The sequence below is a fragment of the Antechinus flavipes genome, chromosome 1 (assembly GCF_016432865.1).
Source record: "Antechinus flavipes isolate AdamAnt ecotype Samford, QLD, Australia chromosome 1, AdamAnt_v2, whole genome shotgun sequence".
NCBI classification, from domain to species: Eukaryota; Metazoa; Chordata; class Mammalia; order Dasyuromorphia; family Dasyuridae; genus Antechinus; species Antechinus flavipes.
In genome coordinates, this window is record NC_067398.1 from 314,192,221 (window position 1) to 314,217,334 (window position 25,114).

Here is a 25,114-nt window from a genome sequence, read left to right on the forward strand (position 1 = left end):
ACTGATGAAAAAAAAAAAAGGATGAGAATATTAAATTTCTCTTACCTTCCTACTTACTTTTTATTATTCCTATCACAATAACTATTTTTCCTTTGGTCTGCCACGTTTTCCTTTATATCCTGGAATTATAGACAAGTGTTTATTTTCATGACTATCATATAATAAAACCCTAAGGAGGCATTATGAAGCAATAACAATTGTTAAGTTTGTGAACCATTTTACAAGCATTATTTCATTTGATCCTACTCACAACTCTTAATAAGTGGGTGCTGTTATCCCCATTTTAAAGATAAGACAACTGAGATTCTTAAAGTTAGGAGATTGCTAATTTACATGACTACTAATTACCTGAAGCTGAGTTTGAATTTAGGTCTTTCTGATTCTGAAGACAGCCATTATTTTATGTGTTGGGGAAAAGACAATTGTTTAGACTAGTTAGAAAATTATTATCAGGGAGAAACTAGATGGTAGAAAGCAGACCTACTCAATTTCTGTCCTTGCCCACCCCCCTTTTCTGTCTCTGTCTCTGTCTCTGACTCTGGCTCTCTCTCAAGAATGATTTTCAGACTAAAAAAGACAGCCTATGGATTGCGCTCAGTACATTGGGATCTTCTAAATACACAGACTATTTTTGTTGAGCCTTGGAACCCATGACTATTAATTTAAATCACATATATAGGTAACACGTCTGATTTCTAGTTACACCTTTCCATCCAGGAAATGGAATTAATTTTAGACCAAATATGTGGTTCCTACTTATGGTCTAAGAGAGTATTTGCTTTGACATACTTAATCATATTTTGCTCAATTCTAATCCCAAAAACATTGCAAAGTTTTTTGAATGAAATTCATTATTACTTAAGAGCCTGGTATAACCTTCTATACAGAAAAAAAAGTGGATGAAGAATAACTATTGCTTAGACTATTGTATGCCCTAGGATAAGTAATTAAAAGCTTTCTTTCCCTACTGGAAAAAAACTAATCGGTGACTCCTGCCAACATTATTGTTTAGTGATATTAGGGAGGAAAATAACAGAAAAGAACCATTTGTCATGTGAATTAGACTTAATCTGTTTGTCCTCAAGGGCAAAAAGAACCAGGAGAAATTATAAAGAGGCAAATTCAGGTTTGATACAAAGAAAAGCTACAGTAAGCTTTGGAATTAAGCTTTGGAATAGACTGTCTCAAGAGGCAGAAGGTTGTTCTTCATTGGAAGTCTTCAAATAAAGGCTTGATGTCCACTTGTTAGGTATGTGGAGAAGGAATTATTCTTTGAGTTTGGATTGAACTAGATGGCTTACTGAGGCCCAGCCTCTGTGATTCCATGATTCTTTTGTCATCCTTATTTTTTCTGAAATGACTTAGAGTTCTTAAGATGTTATCTCAAATGGCTAACATCTTTTGTTATAAGAACAGGATTCTAGGCTTTTTTTTAATTGAAGATATAAGGAAATAGGTTGGTGTGTAGTGGCAGACATAAAAAAAGCATCAATAAATCATTTAAAAAGGTATTCTGAAGAAGGTACAGAAATAGACACAGAAATTTGTAACTATCTTGCTAAACTAAGGTATCTGTTTTATATAAATCACACAACCACTTTAGTATCTCAGCTTTTCATCTATAAAAAGAAAGGATTATATTAGATAGATTATATTAGAACTGGCTTAACTGATTAGAACCAATTTGAACTGGAAATCAGTTGAATGAGTTGGAACCAGTTTATTTCTAAGGAATTTTAAATACTGTCTGCATTATAGAAAACAGATAAAGGCAGAGGGAGAAGAAATAGCAGAATAGAGATTTGCAGCTGGAACCTGGTATCATAGCTGCCAATTTCTGAGGACAAAATGTTCACAATGAAAATTTTACAATTGGCTCTTGGGAGTTCAGTTCCACTATATCACTGATATATTAGATGTGGATTTCAGAGTTTTTGACGTTCATAGAATAAAGATTTGTCCTCCATAAACTTTATTTAAATGGGAAATTTTATTAACATTATTTAAATACTCTTTTCCCTCAACACATAACATGCAGCATATCACAAATGCACAAATAATCACTCAGAAATAAGAAAGAAATAATTACAGAAAGGGGAAAAGAAATTTATGAGTTTAATGTCATTTCTCATATTGAAGGTAGAAGGGGCCTAATTATTAGAGAAAGAAATGGCAAATCCACTCTGGCATCTTTGCCAAGAAAACCTCATGGACAACATGGTCTGTAGGGTCACAAAGAGTTGGACACAATGAACATCAGTAACCCTAGTGGGGCATAGGACTGGGCATAGGCTGGTTCTGGATTCTGAGGATTCTAACTAGGTGTGGAAGTAGAGAAAACTCTATCATTTGTTACCTCTACACAAACAGGATCCTGGGCATTATAAAATCTTAAAGCTAAAAGAAATCTTTGAATAGTCCAACTCCTAATCTGATGGAAGAACTCCTTCCACAACATACCATAGCAGGTGTTATCCAGCCATTTCTTTAGTGCCTCCAATAGAAAGATGCTCATTTCTTTAAGAGGCAGCTTATTCCATTTTTGATCAAGGTGATATAGTAGATTGAGTACTGGTCTTTTAAGTTAGGAAGTCCTTGATTCAAAGAAGGAAGGAAGGAAGGAGGGAGGAAGGAAAGAAGGAAGGAAGGAGAGAAGGAAAGAAGAAAGAAAGAAGATAGAAGGAGGGAATGAAAGAAGGAAGCAAACAGAAAAGGAAGAAACATTTATTAAGTTCCTATTGAGTACCAGTCATTATTCTAAGTACTTTATAAATATTATCTCATCTGATCCTCACAACCACCTTGAAAGATAAATAATATTATTACTCTTATTCCACAGTGGGGAAAACTGAGGCACACAGAAGTTGAATGATTTGCCCAGTGTCATGCATTTACTAAGTGTACAAATTCAAATTTGAACTAGTTTTCCCTGACTTTGGGCTCAGTGTTCTATCCACTGCTACCATCTATGATGTATGCTGTCACTTCAGACAACTCTCTAGGAAAGTAGTTCTTAACCAGTGGTACATGAACTTGGTTTATATATATGTATGTATGGATATATACATACATATATACTAAAATATAGTTTATATTTTTATTTTATGTATTTAAAAACATTCTTATAAAGAGTCTATAGACTTCACTAGATTGCAGATGAGTCCATGACCTAAAAAAGGTTAAGGATCCCTATATTTACAGCTCCATAGGCTACAATTTGCTTGCAGGAGAGAGCTCTCATGCCAGTCATGAGGTCCTGAGTAATTGAGTGTGGCTGGCAAAGAGGGACTGGAGCATTGATGGAATTACTCTCTGGGGCAGACAGAGAAGGGCACTGGTGGAGATCAGTTTGGCCTCATGGCCCCACTCTCTGTGGAGCTTGTGGGCAGCCCTGCCTTGCTTTGTATGTTCAGTCAGAAATCTTAGTTATGTCAAACCCCTGAGGATAATTTTCCTTATAAATCTGTCCATGGTTCATGCCATCTTTTGCTGAACCCCTTTTGAGTCAGACTGATGCCAACTCTGTGCCTTGTGTTGTGTTTCTCCTTCTTAGAGTTAACTAACTTTTTAGGGTGCTAAACTGCTCTGTGGATTTTGCTAGTGATATATTCCCTTTCTCCTGGTTTTTTGTGAATTCCACCAGAGAACTTGTCTTTTCCATTATTAATTGTTAAAATCCCTTCCTTGCTAATTATATGCTCTCCCAACTCTATTTCATATTTACTATTCCTTGTGCCTATTTTGCCTCTTCATTTTGTCTGTAATCTCTTTTCCTAAATAAATCTACTTTTTTGCCAAAGAGTATTGCCAATGTGAATTCTTCATACGACCAAACCCCAACATTTAGTGCCTACAACTTCATCATTTGGTGCTGAACCCCAAATATATCATTTGGAACTTAGGAATTGCTCTCTTAAATCACATCACCAGGTCATAATCAAGGAGATGAAATCACTGACCCTAGTCAGTGTGGTAGTAGTGATGGTAGTAGTAGTGGTAGAGCGTAATTAATAGGAACGTCTTCCTAAGGCAAATTTTTTTTCTTTCCTTTGTATTCCCAGTGCTAAACATTGGGCCTGGAACATAGAAGGTACTTATTGTTGTTTTTGTAATAGGAGAAACCTGCTCCTCTTAAAGTCTGATTAAATGGGACAGTGTGAATGGGAAGATACTTTTTTTTTTTTTTTTAACTTTTTCTTTGGGAGAGTTGTGAAGAATTAATCCCCCCCATTTCTTTTTGTAGTAGCCTGACAAGAGATTTAGAATAAGAAACAAAATGTTAATAGGCCCTTTTGCTGAGTTCTAGTCATGGGGCTGCCTTCCTTGGTGGCTTTTGAAAGGAAATTGGCACAATGCCTAGAATAGCTGTACTAAATAACAGGGAGCCTGGTGTGTGTGTGTGTGTGTGTGTGTGTGTGTGTGTGTGTGTGTGTGTATTTAGTACAAGTCAAGAAGTCTTTGAATTTCCCTTAGGAATTGACTAAGATGCTCTAACATCTCAGCATGTACAATGTCAGTTTTGCTTCAAAGCTGTAAACAAATATATAATCCATATTGTGTTTTAAGAAGAGAATTAGTTCAAAGTGTTTGGCTAAATATTTTTACCACCACAATCTGGAAAAGAAAAATGGTGTCACACACTGACAAAAGGTCCCAGATATTTAAACCAGAACTAGATGAAAACAAAAAATCCTGAATTGTACTTGGTCTTCTTGATTTGAGTGTTCACAAAGGTATGTTTGAATTTGGGAAATTTTCTATATCCAGCTTTATTCCTGAACTTTTTCCTTTTTCTACCAGTTTGTAAGATCTAAATTGAAACCCATCCAAAAGAAAGTGTTGGGAAAATCAAAATCCATACCAGGAAATTAGGTTAAAGTTTATAAGAGAAGACTTTTCCAGCAGCAGGTGAACCCATGTCTCTTGATTGTGAACAGGACGATTTTGTAAAGTGATGTCTCTTTGATTCATATATTTTTTTCCCTTCAGCTTAGTCATATCTATATCTATATATCTCTATCTCTATCTATTTTTAATTGCCCTCCATTTTGACTAAAGGAAAATACAGCCTAAGGGTCCCAAGACCTATGATTATGGGAAAGTGACCCGTATGCTTCTGCATAGATTATCCTTCGTGATTGGATTATATCTCTTCTAAAGGTTCAGTCAACTGACACTTCCTACCCATGGCATTCCATGATCTTCCAAGTTGTTAATGACCTCTTCGTCTGTCCCTGTTGTTTGGGATGATTGATAATATAGTAGTAGTAGATATACCATATGAAGTCTGGCTTCAGACACAGCTAGTAAGCTGTGTGACCCTGGGCAAGTCACTTAAGTTTTATTTGCCTCAGTTCTTTATTGTAAATTGGGGATACACCATAGAAGAAAATGGCAAATCTTTTCCAAAATACTTCAGTATCTTTGTCAAGAAAATCCCAAAATAAGGTCATAAAGAATTGGACACAACTGAAATAACTGAACAATGACAATACATGTTGTACCCTGTTACTCCCTGGTAGAACAAAGCTTTTTAAGACTAATATTTTTGTCCATAGTGGATTCTACATAACTAAAAATATGTCTATCTATGTATGTATATAGCACAATTGTTTCAGTTGTGTCCAACTCTTTGTGATTCCATTTTGGGATTTATTTGGCAAAGACACTAGAACAGTTTGCTGTTTTCTTGTACAGTGTGTCTTTATTTTACATATGAAGAACTGAGGCAAATAGGGATTAAATGACTTATATAGAATCATAAGTGTATCTCAAAGGTCTTACTGCAGCTTTACCTGCTCTAAGATTTTGGAATACTGTGTGTATGTGTGCATGTGTGCATATATACACACATGCACACCTATACATATGCATGTACTTATACATTGACCTAGCACATACATGTATACAATGCACATTTGTATAGATTTCCATGCACATGTGTATTAACATGTGTACACACATATTTACATACATACACACATATACACACATACACATACATATACAAATACACAGTCACACAGTATTCTAAAAGTCTTAGAGTAGGTAAAACTGCAGGACTTTTGGGGTATGCTGTATGTGCTTCCAGAATTGTATTTAGTTGAAGATATATGTTGAAAAAATGGCAAGAGAACATTTGTTTCTGAAAATTTTTCCCTTCCTTTGGGGGTTCTCACTTCTTGGGAAATTGTGGTTTTTACGTGAAGAGGGATGAAATACTTATAATCATCCCTACACTGGTGAGGGATGTAGGAAATTTGCCTTTTCTGTTTTGGTTATAAATCTGCCATTGGAGGAAACAGAATTCTCTTTTGGCCAATAATCCCTAACCGCTCAGATTTGCTCCGGTCATTTTGCTCCAGACAACTGGTTATGAGTAATGCTCTGGGGGAATCCTCAATCCTTTTAGAATGAAGTGCAAAATATTTCTGAGTTGTCGAACATCTCCCCCTCACCTCTCCTATATACCTAGTTTTCTTCTTTTACTTTTAAATTTTCATTAGACAGAAACAGTTGATTGTCTCAAAGGAAAAAAATAATGCTTTCATAGGAATATGACCAGGCAGGTGCAAAGGAAGCAGATATGGAGTGGGAAAAGCCAGGACATGCTTGCAGACCATTACAGCAGCAAGGTGTGTTGGCACACTGCATTCTGAGAAGCTATTCATCATGTTCTGCTACATAATAGTGGATTAGAATAAAGCGGGCTGGGAGTCAGGAAAACCTGGGTTCAGATCCTGTCTCTGACACTAACCTTACTGGCTTATGATCTTTACAAATCTATGCTCCTGGAACTAATATATTAAACCCTAGCTAGGATATGATCTGTCTGAAGTGGTGGAAGGTCCCATGCTGACAAGAATCACACCATACTTGTATCATACTTAATCCTTATAGTAAGCTCAAATTTGAGTTTGTATATACATGCATACATACATACATACATACATGTATGTATGTATGTATGTATATATAGAGAGAGACAAACTAGTGGGTAGGGAGCTGGTCTTGGAGCTAGAAAAACCTACGTTGAAGTCCTGCTCAAAGATAGGCTGGCTGTGGGATCCTGATTCATTGATTCATTCACTGAACCATTTAGTTTTCTCCTGTTGTATTTATTTAGTAGTTTTTTTTTTCAGTTGTATACTATTTTTTGTGACCCCATTTGATTTTTCTTGGCAGAGATATTGCAATGGTTTGCCATTTCTTTTTCAGCTCATTTTGCAGATAAGGAAACTGAGGCCAGGGTCACACAGCCAGTAAGTATCTGAGGTCAGATTTGAACTCAGACCTTTCTAATCCCAAGTCTGGCACTCTGTATACTATGGCACCACTCAGCTGCCCCTTAGCACTCTAAGCAGCCCTTTAAGACTGCACTTTGCAGAGAAGATGCTGATCAGCACTGGTAAATTTCTCAGGGAAATTACAAATCTGGTATCACTCATCCTGCATTTACCAAGATAATTAAGAAATAGACCCTTATCCCAAATATACACTTATCCCACTATGAAACAAGAGAGAATGTGATAAGTGCTATGAGAAATAGAAGGAAAAATGACTTAGGAATATTTGTAAGGAACAAGATTCATTGGCCTGCCTAGGATCACTCATCTTGTAAAGGTCCAAGTTTGGATTTGAACTTAAAGTCATAAAGAATGACTCCACATCCAATGCTTTACCTACTGTGTTTCTTAGGTGCTTCAGATGGGTAGGATGGGACAGGAATCCATTCTAGGTATGGAGGATGGAGAGGGCAGAGTAAGAACAGAGGACAGAGAATAGTTTAGCCAGAAGAATAGGAAAATGGGGAAGTAATAGAATTAAAGCTATAAAGGTAGGCTGTAGTCAAAGTGTGGAGGGCAATGAATGTCAGTTTAGGGACTTCATACTTTATTTGGTAAAGAATCATCTATTATTGGTATATCAATAAAAGTTTTGGAGGAGTGATCAACAAAGTGAATTAACATAGGAACTGAAGTGCAGATAATTGGGATATTTTGGAAGACCACTTAGGAAACTATTCCAATAGTCTAGTTTTAGAAAGAAGGGGTGAAGCAGGGTTATAGTTATTGCAGGGGCAAAAAAAGGACAAATGCAAGAGATATTGCAAATGTAAAATCTGTAGAGCTTGGCAAATGATGGATGGTTGTTCTCCTTTTTTCTTGAAAGAGGACCAAAATGACATCACTATATTAGAGTCAAATTACAATGTGTTGACAGTGGTTGATCAGACCAATACAAGCTTGAAATGCTCTGTGACAGGTTAGACACACATAATCCATGTGAACATTTGGGGTGGAGTCTCTAAAGTTGTGCATCTCAAATTTTTTCTGAGATAATTCAATTCTGCTTTGCTCACAGAGCACAGTATCTTTTCTGATGAGGGCACATCATGCTGGGTGGTCCTACGCCAATGACTCCCATGTCTCACACTCAATTCCAGAGTTCTTCAGAGAGATCTTGAGAGTGTCCTTGTATTGCTTTTTCTGACTACTATGTGAGTGCCAGCCTTGTGTGAGTTTTCTGTAAAAATAGTCTTTTAGGCCAGCGTATGTTTGGCATTCAGACAACATGAGCGACCCATTGGAGTTGTGCTCTCTGAAGTCAAGCTGGGATGCTTGGTAGTTTAGTACAAGAAAGAGCCTGAGTGTCTAGTACCCTAACCTTCCAGGTGATCTTTTGAATCTTGCTAAGACAATTCAAATGGAAGTGATTCATTTTCCTGGCACAGTGCTAGTATATTGTTCAGGTTTCACAAGCATAAAACACTGAACTCAGAAAATGATTGGATGTGGAACAATCAAGGTGGTGTGGTGGTAGGGAGTCCAAGATAACTCCAAGAGAACCTGGGAAATTAAAAGGATAATATTACCATCAGGAAACAGAAAAGGTAGGGAAAGAATAGATAGGTTTTAGTTATAGTGAAAGGGTAGGAAAATGAAAGTTTTCTTTTCTAGATCTACTTGAGTGTGATATGCCAGGAGGATAACAAGGTAGAGTTTTAAGCTGATATATGTGTGTATATATTCATATATACATAGACCTGTGTTTCTATACCTACACACACATGCACTTGGAACTCTGGAGAGAGATTAGGGGATAAAGAGAGATTCAGGAGCTCTATATAAATTGATGCTAATTGAAGTGAAGGGAATATATGAGGTTGCCAAGAGAAAAAGTATAGGGAGAAAGGAGTTTCAAGAACAAAACCTCCAAGAAGGTAGGAATATATATAGATAGAAGAATATACACATACAGAAGAGGAAGGAGATCAACAAACATGTTGTGTTGTAAAAGACAAGGGAGGAGACAGTCAATCAAAAAGCAAAATTGCCTATTTTTTTCTGGTTACTCTGCTAAACATGAGGGATGGAAGGAGAGAAAAAAGACAATATGCTCTCAAAAACTCCACATTCTGGCAAGTAAGACATCATATAAACAATAATGTACAATAATATTCAGCATAAATTAGAGAAAATAAACAAAAGGAAGGCACTAGTATTAAGGCACTACAGAGAGGCTTCTTGTAGAAGATAAAATTTTATCTAGACTTGAAGGAAACCAGGAGCTTCCTAGGAGCTGAAAATGAGGAAGCAAAATATTTTGGACATGGGGAAGTTAATATATCCTGTGTAATGAACAGTAAAGATGTCAGTCTCATTGGATTATAGAGTGTATGTTTGGAGTATAGGGGGAAATTAGAGGTAAGAATACTGATCAGATACTGGGTAAGGTTGTGAAGGGCTTTGAATGTCAAATAGGATTTTCTTTCTTTTTTTTTTTTAAATTTCAACAGTATTTTATTTTTCCAATTACATATAAAGATAAATTTCAACTTTCATTTTTGTAAGATTTTGACAAATAGGATTTTTTCTTTGGAGTTTATTAAATAGAGACATTGACATGAGCACATCTGTGTTTTAGGAAGATAAATTTCATAGCTGAGTGAAGGGTAGAGTGGAAGGGGGAGAGATCTAAGACAGGAAGACAACTCATGGCTACTGCAGTAATCTATGTATGAGTTGATTAGGCAGGTGGCAATGTCAGAGGATTGAAGAAGGTATATATGCTGGTACCTACCTTACACATTCTCTGTTTCACTAAATTTCTGATTGCTTTTCCTGTAAGAATCCATTTTCTACTCAATTATCAGATTGATTTTCCTAAAACTTAGATCACTAGATTCAGTGAATTCCAGTAGCTCCCTATTATCCCAAGAATCAAATAAAAATCCTTTGTTTGGCATCCAAAGCCTCTTCTTTGTACAAGGCACTTCATGTCCCAACTCTGGGGCATTACCATGCCTGGAATATTCTTCCTCCTCAACTTCATCTCCTGGCCTTCTTGGCTTTCTTCAAGTTCCATCTAACATCCCATTTCCTATAAGATGCCTTTCCCAATCCTGCTTAATCCTAGTAACTTCTTTCCATTGGTTATATCCAAATTATGTTCTATATATCTAGTTTGTGGTTTTTTGCTTGTTCAGCCCCATTAGATTGTAAGCTTCTTGAGAACAGAGACTGGTTTTCCCTCTTTTAGAACCCCAAACATTTAGTACTGTGACTAGCACATTGTAGGCACTTAATAAATCAGGGGTCCTCAAACTTTTTAAATAGGGGGCCAGTTCACTGTCCCTCAGACTGTTGGAGGGCCGGACTATAGTAAAAACAAAACCTTTGTTTTGTGGGCCTTTAAATAAAGAAACTTCATAGCCCTGGATGAGGGGGATAAACATCCTCAGCTGCTGCATCTGGCCTGCGGGCTGTAGTTTGTACAGTACCCCTGTAATAAATGCTCACTGATATGATGATTCTATAACATTATATAACATAGGAAACCAAGTTACTTACCAAGAAAAAGGGGAGATGAAGTGGAACTGGGGACTTGAATAGAGAAGATCTTTGTACTTGAGTAAAGAATATTATTCTATCCTAAAGAGCCATTGCTCTTAATATGCTTAGTTCTATAGTCACAGTATAAAGGGCTAGTTTGGCCTATACCAGTCCAAAGATTCGGACTACCTCTGCCTCAGAACGGAAGTGAGACTCTTTGGGACTATTGGCAGCAGCTTCTAGTTTCCTACTCTCCCCAGCTTCTCATCATTTATTTTGGTAATAATAAGAATGGGTTAGACATGTCCTTTACAGAGTAGAGTATGACAAAATCAATAACCATTTGTATATCTTTGTGTGGGAAAATACATTGCAAATATATTATACTTGGTTACATGGAAGATACAAAAGAAATTGATGATACGGTCTCTCAAAGAATTTATGATGGGGAGACAAAACCTCTTTGCTTGAAACAATAGGAGAATAATTTCAAACAATCTATCGGTTGTAAGAGCTTGATGTAAGGGAAGTTCTCAAATGTTTTTGGTCATGTAGGTCTCCGCTAGTGAATAATTATAATAGTGAAATGGGAGAGAGAGAACCATACTTATTTACTCTATCTCCATGTTAGAGCTAAAGTCTGTAATTCTGATACATGAGGAAAATTTACTTTGAGGGGATGGTGGTGGTAGTGATTGTGTTTGGAGGACTGTTTTTTATCTCAATGCTCTTTCAAGGATTTTCTAGTAGCTACACTACTCATTTTTTCCCGAAGTTTCAATGTGATAAGTAGAAATGTATCCTCCACCTTGGAGCAGTTCAAGGGCTGAAATCCCCAGGACCCAGGCTGTCTACTTTCTACAAGAATTCCCACATCACAGGAAACACTCTTTTTCCCCATACCTCCACCACAAGCAAACCTGTCTCTCTCCCCTGAATCTGATATTCTATGAATGTGGGCTGTGGTCAGGAGACCATTTTTGATGTGCTGCTTATTTCCAGTCTGCATTGCTGGCCCTCTATCTGATATGTACCTCCTTCCAAGGAGAAGCAGCATCCCTGCAGAAGACTCCATCTCCCCCTTACTTCTTAAATTGGGACCAGCCTACAGGGACCGCTTCCTTTAAGTAGAGATGTCAGCACCCTGAGATATACCTCCTCTTGCCTTTCCTTTGTTATATCCTAGCATATAAAGTCACAGGAATCTGACTTTAACTCAGACTTTTGAATTAGATTTTAATTTAATTTCTGTAAAGTTGCCTTATTCAAGGTCCAGTGTAGATAGTGCCATGTAGCCTGATTCTACCCACTTCTTTTAAAACAGTCTCTCTCTCTCTCTCTCTCTCTCTCTCTCACACACACACACACACGCACACACATACACACACATACACACACATCTCTCTGCACACTGACTCTGTTCTGTATCATCAACCCTGCTGCTTCACTTTTTCCTAATAGCCAATCTACAGTCTGTATAACAAAACTTGCTCTGGCTTTCATGCATGTTTAATCCATCATACTTGGGTTGTTACAATACACAGTGTTTATTTTTCTTCATAAAAAGATGCAAGCTGTGCTCTTCCAAATGCGAGAAGCTCGGAATATTTTATTTGTTTGTGAATAGACAGACTGTATGGCACAATTTCAATCAAACTATGAAATGTAGCCTGGCATGCCTAAAAAGAAATAGGAAGGAAATAATAACATTTTGTCCTCTTTTAGTCTCTTTTTTCCTTCCAAAAGGCTTGAGTATTATTCATACATGATTAACTCATTAATTCCTAGGAAGTATATGGGTAGAAAGAAAACTCTGTAAAGGACATTTCTAACCCATCCTTAGTATTACCAAAACAAATGATGAGAAGTCAGGGAGAGTAGGAAGCTAGAAGCTGCTGTCAAAAGCCCCAAATAGTCTCTCTTTCATTCTGAGGCAAAGGTAGTCCGAGTCTTTGGACTGTTATATGCCAAACTAGCCCTTTATACTGTGACTGTAGAATTAAACATATTAAGAGCAAAGGCTGTTTGAGATAGAGCGATGATCTTTACCCAAATGGTTGTTTAAGTGTACATTTATCTGTATTGTATGCACTCCTAGGGAAAGGCTCATGCATTGAACTGTTGTAAGTTCCCTGAGACCCTGGACTCAGAACACACCAAAGGACACAAGGGCAACAACAGCTTTCCCATATATTCTGAATTCTTTCTTTCTTTTTTTTTCTTAGATGTTCCTGTCCCAGAGGTCAAAAGTCTCTTTCAATCTGTACGTAAGTAATTTTAATGATTATGCAAAATTATAGAGTGATGTGGGGTAGAGTGTCTATCTCTACTCTACTGTACTATACTGCACTCTATTAGATACTATAAGGTCTATATTGTATCCCTTCAATATTAAGATAGATTTTAGTGTCATTTCTCATTGCTTTTTCAGGAGTATGAATTAGCTCATAAAGAAGGGAGAAAACTTTGCATAATGAGGATTTTTCCCATTATTTTTTAATTAATGCCACTAATACTAAGAGTGCATATTTGCAAATTACCTTGTGTTTTGTAGCATGTTTTATAATCTCTGAAATATTTGATCTACAAATGAAATACTTGATTCTAGAGGCCCTTGAAGATGAGTCATTTGAGCTGAAAGTCGATAGACAACATAGTACAAGGAGTCAATAAATATTTATCTATTAATCATTTTATTAATTGAATAATCAACATTTATTAAGTTCCTACTCTGCAAAGCACTATGATGTGCATGGAAAGTTTAAATAAGACTAGCGTCCACAAGGTCCCTGTCCTATATATAATACTATACAAAGAGTACACTAGAAAATTATAAAGCAAAACACTTTGTAAATTCCGAGGATTAAGTTTGCTACAGACAGGGTGAATTAGGGAATTTTTTTGGTTGTTGTTTTGCTGAAGAGGCAATTGGGGTTAAGTGACTTGCCCAGGGTCACACAACCAGGACGCATTAAGTGTCTGAGGGTGGATTTGAACTCAGGTCCTCCTGACTTTAGGGCTGGTGCTCTAACCACTATACACCTAGCTGCCCCAGATTAGGGAATTCTTAATCAAAGTGGTGACATTTGAGTTTTATTTTAATGAATATGCAGGAATTCAGCTAGGCTTGTGGAAGGACTTGTTGGGCAGAGGGGAAGAGTCTGAGAAAAGCTACAGAAACCGAAGACTACAGGGACTGTTTGAGAAGCAGAGAATGGTCTTATTTGGCAACAATGTAGAATTGTTGTAGTTACTGCTAGTCTTTTCACTTTGGTTTGACTTTTCATAACCCCATTATGGGGTTTTCTTGACAATGAAAACTCCCCTACTTTTCTTTCCTTTCCTTCCTTTTCTTCTCTTCCTCCTTCCTTCCTCCTTGTTTCCTTCCTTCCTTGTTTCCTCCTTTGTTTCCTTCCTTCCTAAAGGCACTAACTGAGTAGGAAGGCTATTTTTCTTGTACTAAGGAGCTTGGAGCAAAGAATTTCATGCGAGTAAAAAAAACCTATCCTAGTCAAGGCTGTGAGAGGTATAGACAGAACAATCCTTGAGGAAAAAAGCTGAGAAGGATTTCTGTCTTCCCACAGCCTTTGCCTACTCACATGAATGATCTTCTAAAAGATCATTGCTGGTGGAAAACGAGCCAAAGGGCCACATGCTTTGCTCAGATGTTTGCCCCTTCAGGTACATGCCTTGGTCATATGTTTCCTATGTGTCTGCTCAACCACTGATGGTATGTGTGTATTTATTTCTAAGAGGGTATGCCCTTGGCATAAAGATGAAATATTTTATTGCTTTGGCCTGTTGTTTCATTAAATGCCTTTGCTTTCAAATAATTTTACTCTGCACATTACTGGTAAAAAAACATAGTTGGGGCTCTTGAGCTATGATTTTAAATGGATGCAGATGTATATAGCACCCTAAACTTGGAGCTACTTTGTCTGAAGTACTCACAGTGTGAATTGGGATAATAAGATGCCTCTCAAGTGCTTATAATCATTAGCTTTTTATTCTTTTAATGGTTGAAAGAACTTTTTATACACATTATTTTATTATATTACATATATACATATACACACATATATTTGATACAAAAAATTTCCATAAGAGTTCTATCATGTGCAACACACAAAGAATATTGGTTTCTGCCCTCATAGATTTCAGAGTCTAGTGGGGACTTAGCATATACATCAGGTAGAATGAAATATGGGAGATATTAATGCAGGAAATTTGAGTATGCAAATTATTTTCAGCCACTGGCCTCATTATCTGGAAAATATCAATGCCAACTAAATTGTAAAGTGAATGGGAATTACCAGAGTTCCAGAAGAAAAGATTTTGAGGACATTTGGAATCCCCCCCACCCCAAATTTGGTAACTTAACTTGTATATAATTTGTGGGCCTTTCTCTATAAGGAGGGGCAGTAGATCTTTCTGGTCCAGGATTTACTGCCCACGATCTCCAGACCAACCTTTTCATTTCTCATTTTTGCCTACAGAGAACACGGTAGTCCCATTTCAGGCATTCTTTAGGGAAAACATGGTATTTCATCCTGGAACCATTGGAGAGCTTCATTGCCAGGCAAGTCTGCTTCATTTAGAATTTGGATTTAGAACAGTTTTCAACAGAATGTTTAATGAGCTGGAGCTGGTGAAACAGGCAATAATCTTCTTGGCCTGCTTAATAGTACTGTCTCCACTGTACTGTCTACAATGATGTGTTTTTATTTCTCCGCTTTTTATTAGCTCTCAGCTAAAGGCCACGCTACATGGGTCCCTGTAGTCATATTTTCTCCAACCTTGGAAATCATGGTGGAATATTAGCATATAGCACATTTAATATGTTCTTCCACCATTGTTTATAGTCAACAGAGATAATCTAAAATGAAAATTTTCATAATGGCAAGGTATCTTTAAAATATATTCTATTGAAAATCTTTTTCCCCAAGTAGGGTCATTCCCTTCATGTTTGGATTACCTAAATGAACAAGGTTCTCTCATTAAAAAAAAAAAAAAAAAAGCATTGGTGATATAAGCCAAAAGAAATTGCCACTCAAAGAAACCCATAAGGGAAACAGCATGGAAGGGCCAACTTCTTTGGCAATGCTTACTCTTTGTCTTACATGAGACAATGATATGCTCTCATAAAGCCTATACACTGTTTTTTTTTTTTTTTTTAAAGTATAAGTCTTAAAAAAAAAAAAAAAAGCACCAAAAACTCAGAAACTGTAAGTTGTTAACCCATGTGACTATTCAAAGAAGCTATTACTCTTTAATATAAAAGAACACATATTTATTTAACTGCTACTGTGTCAGGGCAGAACCTTGGCTGATGCTGAGATAGTTACTAAGTTTAGGTGAGAAAGAGATTCTTGCCCCTGAGAAAGATGATTGTTAATAATTATTATTAATAACCAAAGATTTGGGGAGATTCTTTTTTTTAGATCTTCATTTTAAGACCTCAGACTCTGAAGAGTCTACATCAAGACTCCACTCAGATGGGGTGTTTTACTTCAATTTGGGCCAGGATGAATTCTTTGAATCAAATTATTTGCCCACAACTTGACCTAACTTAAGAAGTAAATGAATAGTGGATAGAACATTGACCTTGGAATCAGGAGGATGTGAGTTCAAATATATATATATATATATATATATATATATATATTTATAGCTGAGGCAATTGGGTTAAATGACTTGCCCAGGGTCACACAGCTAGGAAGTATTAAGTGTCTGAGGCAGGATTTGAACTCAAGTCCTCCTGACTTCAGGCCCAGTACTATCCACTGAGCCATCTAGCTGTCACACATATACACACAAAAAAGAAACAAATAAACAAAAAAAAAACACCTGTCAGGTTCAAGGTATTGTGCTAAGTGCCAGTGATACAAATGGAAAAGTTAGACAGTCCCTTATATTATAATGGGGAAGATCATGCATGTTAAGGAATTTAGGGTTAGGAGAATCTCAGGGATGGTGAGTTGATGCTCTTTCCAAAAGCAATGGTAATATTGCTTTTATTAGTGTGCCCAAAACAGCAGTTTGGATAAAAGATTGAAGGGAAGATGATTGAGTAATTGATTGATTGGTTAGGATATGAAACAAAATCTGATTTGTGTCTAGCAACATATAATGGGTTAGGAAAGTTTATGATAAGATTGCTTAGCCACATAGAAGTTTGAAAGCTGAATAAATTAACTTCCCCAGGGATTAGTGCACAGTTTTTGGAGACCTAATTACATGGTAGTTAGAATGGTTAGAACAATGTGATTAAAGACTCACGGGTTTTAGAACACAGTTCTTAATCAGAGAAGGAGAGAAAAGTCCAGTTTGGTTGGAGTATAGATTCATTATCAATTCAACAGGCATTTATTAAGTGTGTGCTGTTTGCAAAGTACTGTTCTTCATGATACTAAAAAGACACAATGGAAAACAATCTCTGCCCTCAAGGAGAGTATTTTCTTCTGGAGAATGCTCCTTTATATTTGGAAAAAAAATTGCTTTACAACAAATATGAGGTAGATGATGCAAGTATTAGTGTCCTAATTTTATAGATGAGGAAACAGACTGAGAATTATAGTGACTTGCCTATGATGACATAGCTAGTAAATATCTGGGGAAAGAATTGAAGTTAGTTATCTTAACTTCAAACCCTATATAATGTATATTATCTTTAAGGATATAATGATGGCACCCCCATGCTCTTCTTAGTGCCTTCTCTGAAATTACTATACAGACACAATCATTTGTGTGTATATAGCTTGTCTATGTGTGTGTATATATGCATATATATTGCATATAATATGTGTGTATGTAGCTATGTATATATTTATTTGTGTATATATTTCCCTTACCTTCTCCCCCTAACCTTAAACTCCCACTCCCTCCCATCTTAGAAAGCAGGTATACACATGAAAAAAGCTTTCTCCCTTAAGTCTTCTCCATGATGAATACCTCCAGTTTCATTAAAAGATTGTCATATAATATGGCAACTATTTCTTTTGTCATCCTGGTTCCCTTCTTAATGAAAATCTCCTTGTTTGAAGATATTCTAAAATGTGGTTCCCAGACTTCCAGATGTGATCTGAGCAAGCCAGAATATAATAAAACTGTCACCTCTCTCCTTACACTGAGTTTCTTAGAATGCAACAAAGGCTAGCTGCTGCTGCTGCTGCTTCTTCTTCTTCTTCTTCTTCTTCTTCTTCTTCTTCTTCTTCTTCTTCTTCTTCTTCTTCTTCTTCTTCTTCTTCTTCTTCTTCTTCTTCTTCTTCTTCTTCTTCTTCTTCTTCTTCTTCTTCTTCTTCTTTTTTTTTGAGGTAGTGGGTTAAGTGACTTGCCCATAGTCACACATCTAGTAAGTTTGAGTCTGGATTTGAATTCAGGTCCTTCCAATTCCAGTGGTCTATCCAGTGCTCCCCTTAGCTAACCCTAGCATTAGCTTTTTTTTGACTGTCCTATCATACTACTGACCCATTTTGAGTTCATTAATGCTCTTTAAAATGAACTACAATTTAGGGTTACCTTTCCCATAATTCGTAAAGTTTTTTTTTAATGCAAATGTAGAACTTTACACTTGCCCTCATTTAATTTTATCTGATTATGTTCATCCTAATAACTGTGAAATCTAGTGTGTTGACTATCCCTCCCGACTTTTATCACCTACAAATATGACAAGTGTATTTTCTGTGGTTTTAGTTAAGTCAAATTAAAAAATGTTGAACAGTTGAGAACATATTGCTGAGAATCCCCAAGAGAAGTTTGAACTCAAGAAATTGATTTGTGACTCATCTACATAGCAGTGATCTTTGAAGCTATGGGATTTAATTCAATTCGACAAGAATGTATTAAATTCCTACATCTTTGGTGGGGGAGAAATCATCATGCACATATAAAGAGGATACATAATATCGAAAAAACAATCTCCAAAGGGGAAAAGCACAGATATAATATGAAGAACAGTTTGTTCATAATGGAGCACATATTCCAAAATGCTCAATGGAAGACTAGGGAAGGATGGGATAGGGAAACCATGTTATTCACTCACTGAAGGAGTAAGTGAAATTGCTAACGCTTAGAGTGTAGGAAAAGAAGAGGCAGGGGACAGACATTTTGGGTAAGAAAAAAAAAGAAGAGATAATAAAAAATAGAGAAGCGAAAGATCAAAGGAAAAATCAGGAGAACTTGATGACGTTGAAGCCAAGAAAGATAAGGATGCTATAATGTCAAAAGTAACAGAGAATAAAGAGTAAAAAAAAAAAAAAAGATTACTGGATTGGTATTGTTTGCAAACTAGGAGAGAGTAGTTTCAGTAAAGATTGAAGGCAGATTGCCAGAAGTTAAGGTAAAGGCTTGGGTTTCCATTTCCTTCTCCAGCTCATTTTACAGTTTACTGAGGCAAACGGGGTTATGTGACTTGCCCAGGGTCACACAGCTAGAAAGTGTCTGAGGCTAGATTTGAGCTCAGGAAGAGGAGTTTTCCTAATGCTAGACCAGGTATTCTATCTACTGTGCCTCGAAAAGTAGTTAGATAATATAGAAGCGTGAAACAGAAGGTTGTTCACTGGGACTGAGGGTTTCTGAATATATTTGTAAGCAGATGGTAAAGGGAGTGAAAAAGGAAATAGTGAGGATGCATGAAATATTTATTGGTGATGGAAAAATATTTATAAACTACTACTACTACACACACACACACACACACACACACACACACACACACAATCAATCAATCTGGAGGAGACTATTTTCAACCAATCACATTCAACAAATACTTTGTAACCTAGGCCGGCTAGGTGGCTCCATAGTGCGCAGAGTGCCGGACCTGGAGTCAGCAATCCTCATCTTCTTGAGGTGGCAGATAGCCTCAGACACTTGGTAGTGAGTGATTCTGGGCAACTCTTTTTGCTTTAGTTTCCTCATCTATAAAATGATCTGGGGAAGGGCACGGCAAACGACCCCAGTATTTCTGCCTAGAAAACTTCAGATGGGTCACAAAGAGTGGGACACAACCAAAAACGGCTGCACAGCAACACTTGTGCAAGGCACAGTTACCCTGAAAGACAGGACTCCTTCTTACTTCCTGAGAAATCCCATTCTTCAATGTTTGAAACATGTAGTGGTCCAAGGGAGAGAGATGGGGGGGCACATAAAGGCATAAAAGGCTGCCTTCCACATGAATCACAGACTCGTGGAATTTGAGTGCTGGACAAATCTTGGAGTTTATTTAGTCCAACACCTCTCATTTTACAGATGAAAACATTAAAGCCTAGAAAAGAAGTGCCAGCGAATGAAGCATGAGAACAGAATTGAACCATTCAAAGCATGTTTTCCTGACGTGTTGGTTATGATTGTGGCAAGCAGCGATGTCACCCACCTTGGAAGAAAAGTTCTAAACCCAGAACAAGCCCCAAACTAGGTCCATGCTAAAAAAAATTATAAAAAAATTCCATCCCTGTAAGTAGAGATTTTCAGCAGTAGATGAGCAGCAATGAGCATGTTTCTCATTATCACATTGAGTCTTTGATCTTTTTTAATTATTTGTTTCCCCTTACAAACACAAATGTGAGTCACTGCTGGTGTGTGTTCAGCCAGCTGCTCAGCTTGGAGGTGCTTGGCAGAGGGCCATAAAAGTTCCCAAATGAAATACAAATGCATTGGTTTGCTCTTAGGCTTTATCATATAGCCTGTTGTCAGTTTTTTTCTTTAAAAATTTTTGGAGGTAGTTAGACCAGAATGAGGGGAAAAGAATTCAGTAGAACCTTAGAATCATAGAATCTCAAAAGGGACCTCAGAGCCCATCTAGTCCGACTTATCCTGGCAAAAGAGTATTCTTAGCAGCACAACTGACAAGTGGTCATCCAGCCTTTGCTCAGAGGATTCAGGTGATGGGAAACATGCTGCTTCTGGAGGAAACTCATTCCCCCATGGACCTAACCCATGATCCTGTGATTAAACTCATTCTGCTTGGCTCCAAAAAGCAAAATGAGAGGGAATTTCTTCTTATCGCAAGCCAGAATTTGTCCACCGGTGGGAGCATCTCCAAACTCAGGTGGTTCCTGTTATTTTCTGGAGCAAATAACTTGAATGTAGACATAGATCACATACTTATCAAATTTAAAGATGATTTGAAATTAGATAGAATCAACTTTCATAATGATTCAATAACCAAAATGATGAACTAAATCTAATAAAATAGAATTTCATAAGAGTAAATGTTCAATTCTATCTTGGGGTCCAAAAAGACAACTATATTAACAGAGTATGAGAGACATGGCTTGGCAACAATTCCTGTGAAAAAGATTTAGTGGTTTTATTGGACTGAAAGCCCAATTAAGTCAATGAAGAGACAAAAAAAGTCTACTGAGATCAATTCTGGAGGGTATTACATTGGTCTGGATAAGATGAGAAAATAAGAGACTGTGCTGCATATTTAACCCAGAGAAGAAAAGATTTATTGGGGAAGGAGGGGAGAAAGGCAAAGAGAAGGAGGTTGTGATGGCTATATGCAATTATTTGTGGAGTTGACTTATTGAAGAAGGACCAGATTCTGTTTTGCTTGGCTCCAGCGGGTAGCTACCATAGGGGCAATGGGCAGAGGTTACAGAGAAACTATAAGGGAAAACTTCCTTTAAATAAAGACTGACCTTAAGTAGAATGAGCTATTTCAGGACTTAGTGAGCTGTACAATACAGAAAACCTTCAAAAAGATGCTAGATAATTGTTTGTTGGCTAGGTTTTAGGAGGGAATCACTGTTCAGGTATAGCTTGGATTCCATGGCCTTTGAGATCCTTTACAGCCCTGAGACTCTCATTCTGTAAGTGTGAGACAGGGCATACTTTTAAACATTGAATTTCTAAAAAGAAAGAAAGGTGTTCAGAATAACAAAAAAGAGATATTAATAATGTGCTAGATATTTTCTGATGTGACTCTGTCCTTATGATTCTAATTCTACAAGACTCCTAATGGCTAGAAAAATAGCTGCTCCTCATGCCTAATGCCTCCATATTCCTGATGCCATAATAATGAAGCCTGAATTTTTAGGACCTTAGAGATCATTTAATATTCCACTTTCTTATTTTTAAAAAAGAAGACAGACTCAGAAAGGGGAAAGAATAAACTAAAGACCACGTAATTCATGAATGGCAGACTCTAGATTAAAATCCAGGCCTTAGTTCCTAGTATGGGGCTCTTTTTATACTATTCCACTCTTCTCTGTATTGGGAGAAAAAATAATAATAATGGCGATGCTAATAAAAAACCAAGGTATTCCTAGAAGGGATACTTAAAAAGTTTGAAAATCACATAACTTTCTGAAGATAAAAACTGATTTTTAAAGTGATTCATGGTGTTAGGATACTTTAAACCCTTAACTCATGGGGCCAAATTCTTTTGTGCCAACAATTCTGGAGTATTCTGGTAGTTATCTCTCTAACAGGTCTGTGAAAATCCAGCTTAAGAGGATAATGCTTAAGAAGCCACTCCTGGAAATTTGGCCCTGGATTTGAACAACAGTGATGTGAAACACACTCCTTGAGGTTTGCCAGTTGATATTTGGCCAGAACCAGGGTTACTTTTAAAAGCTGATGAACTTTACAAGCCCACCTTCCTTTGGCAGTCAAAACAGACCACATCTCTGGACACATCTTGTTCAGATCAGCCTTGAAATCTTTTGCATAGCACTATGATAGGTGCAGCTAGGTGGTGCAGCAGGCCTGGAGTCAAGAATACTCCTCTTCCTGAGTTCAAATCTAACCTCAGACCCTTACTAGCTGTGTGACCCTAGGCAAATCATTTAATCCTTTTTACCTCAGTTTCCATCCTATCTGGAGAAGGAAATGGCAAACCACTCCAGTATCTTTGCCAAGAAAAATCCCAAAATGGAGTCATGAAGAGTCAGACATAACTTAAAAGGGACTAAGCATAGGAGCAGCACTCTCAGAGTCAGAGAACAACCCTACTGAAATGGAGAGAGACTCATTGCTAGAGTTAGTTGAACTTGGCTCACAAGAACCAATTGTTAAATTTTCAGCTTTAAAGTTGTTCAAGTTCCAAATTCAAACCAGGGTTTTTTTGGTTTTGTTTTGTTTTGTTAATTGTCTAAGTTGATGAAGAAAATGCAGATTAAATTTAAAAGTGCATTAGGTGTATTTTTGGGAACGAGAATTATGGGGCTGAGGAGAGCCAGATGTTAAATGTTTACCAGCGCTGCTTTTTGACGTCTTTGAAGAAATATGTAGTAAAGCAAGGGAACACACATTTATTAAGTGCTTAGTATATGTCAGGCAGGCACTGTACTAAGTACTTTAAATCTTATTTGATTGTCACAGTAACCTTATGAAGTAGTACTGTTATCCACATTTTGTAGCTGAGGAAGCAGAGGCAAACAGAGGCTAATTGACTTGGCTAGAATCACATAGCTGGTAGATGCCTGAAGCCAAATTTGAACTCAGCGCCTCCTAACTCCAGGCTTATACAATGCACACTACAGAGGAAGCCTAAATGGCCCAGCAGACAGAAGGTTGGACTTTGAATTAGGAAGGCTCAAATCAAGTTTCAGACACTGCTGTACGACTGACTCTGGTCCTAGGTCTTAAAGGACAGCCGTTCAAACCTGAGGGCCAATAAGGGCCCAAAAAATTATTTTTGGGAACTGGCAGTTAGAGTAGTAAGAACTGTATGATGTGCCAGATATTGTGTTAAGTGAAGGGTTACAAATGCAGACAAGAAGAAAGACAGTGTGAAATCTTAAGGAACTTAAATTCTGGTGGGAGAAAACAATATAATGGAAAAGTGGAGAAATGGTCTGGCTGAGCTGCCTGGCGTGGTGTTTCTCAAAGGGAAGTTCAAAGAAGGTGCCCTGGTTGGAGGAGAAGGCTACTGAGACAGAAGAGGGATTGTCTGGAGGGTTATGGGCCTGCCTGGGGCATAGGTACTTCTTCAAATGGGAACATATAGCTCCTAGGGATGAGGGCATAGAATTTGCCTTAAGGCAAAGCAGAAAGGTCTGAAATCATGGATAGGTGTGGGAATCTTTACAAACTGTTAAGTCATTAGAATTGATAGAGACAATAATTATCTAATTTAGTGTGGTTCAGTATAATTGATCTGATCCTACAAGGAGATGTTATGGGCCAGAAGAAACAAATTACTAAGTGGAACTAGAGAAACAATGCCTGTGTTCATACCTTTACTCATTGAAGTTCACACGTTTGGGAGATTTCAGGGTTTAGTATGAGATATCCAAATTCATACCTCCACACAAACTCTTAGGGCCAGAGAGCACGCTGGGAGACATCCCACAATCCCTCTCTTGGAGAAAGAGCATAAATAGAGCTTCAGTGAGCCATTCAAGAGAGTTCAGCTGAAGATTGAGAAAGGAGCATCAGTTCAGTTGAGGAGAAGCCCTCTCTCAGAGGCGTAACCAGATTCATCTTCTTCTCACACCACTGTGGTGGCTGGGCCCCTGCACTTCCCCACTGAGACCAAGCTGGTCTGAAAGGCTCTCCAGAAAGCTGCCCAGCCCCCAAGTGAAGGAGACAAGAGATCCATTCCATCTTTGTGCTGGCTGGAGGCAGAAGAAAGCAGAGGCAAAGGACAAGCTGCAAGAGCTCTTAGAATCAAGGAGAGAAAGAGACTCTAACAAAACTAACCGGGCTTTTTTGGAAGGAGAAAATAAACATTTGCATTTTTACCACCTGGCTGCATTTTGGGTGATTATTACTTTTAATTGAAAACGAAAGCTGCCTCCAGAAAACCTCCCTGAGAAACCTGCTCTCTCCCAGAGAGAACTTTCTTATAAAGAAGAAAAATACCACAGATAGGAACCTTCCTCTGCTCCTAAACTCCTCCATTGCCTGCTTCATGTTACGTGAATGTGAGAAACAAGCTATCTTACCAAGAACTCCATTGACTCACTGATGAATGCAGGAAAGATTTATTTTACATTTTCGCAAGAATGGGTGTCTAGGTGAGTAGACACACTTTTGAAACTTCAAGGGCAGCATTTTATTTCCTATCCTCCGCTGATTCCCATTAATTGTATGTTTAAAAGTTTGCAACAAGAATCTCCAGCCCTCCTTACCTAGCCAGTCCCAGCTCTCAAACGAATTTACATTCTAGAAGGGAGAGCTAAGGGCAAAGAACAAAAGATTCTTTTCAAATCTCAGGTCACCACTCTGATTACAAAAGTCAGTCCCTGTCCCCAAGGAGCTACACTCTTTCAGGAGAAGATAAATTCCATCCTTGGTGGAATTCTTTGATGTCCTTGTGGGTTTCAGTTTTC

The 25,114-nt window shown here is 37.5% G+C and overlaps 1 protein-coding gene across 2 annotated transcripts in view; it reads left to right on the forward strand.

Annotated features, from left to right (window-relative positions):
• Nucleotides 1-25,114, forward strand: part of AGTPBP1 (ATP/GTP binding carboxypeptidase 1) — a 207,131-nt gene that overhangs the window by 173,302 nt on the left and 8,715 nt on the right. Inside the window, exon 26 of one of the 2 annotated variants that reach the window (XM_051966097.1) lies at nucleotides 13,061-13,098. In XM_051966097.1, coding sequence (XP_051822057.1) covers nucleotides 13,061-13,098 — 38 coding nt within the window. Of the gene's footprint in view, nucleotides 1-13,060; nucleotides 13,103-25,114 lie in introns of both variants that reach the window. The other variant, XM_051966114.1, reaches the window with a different exon arrangement.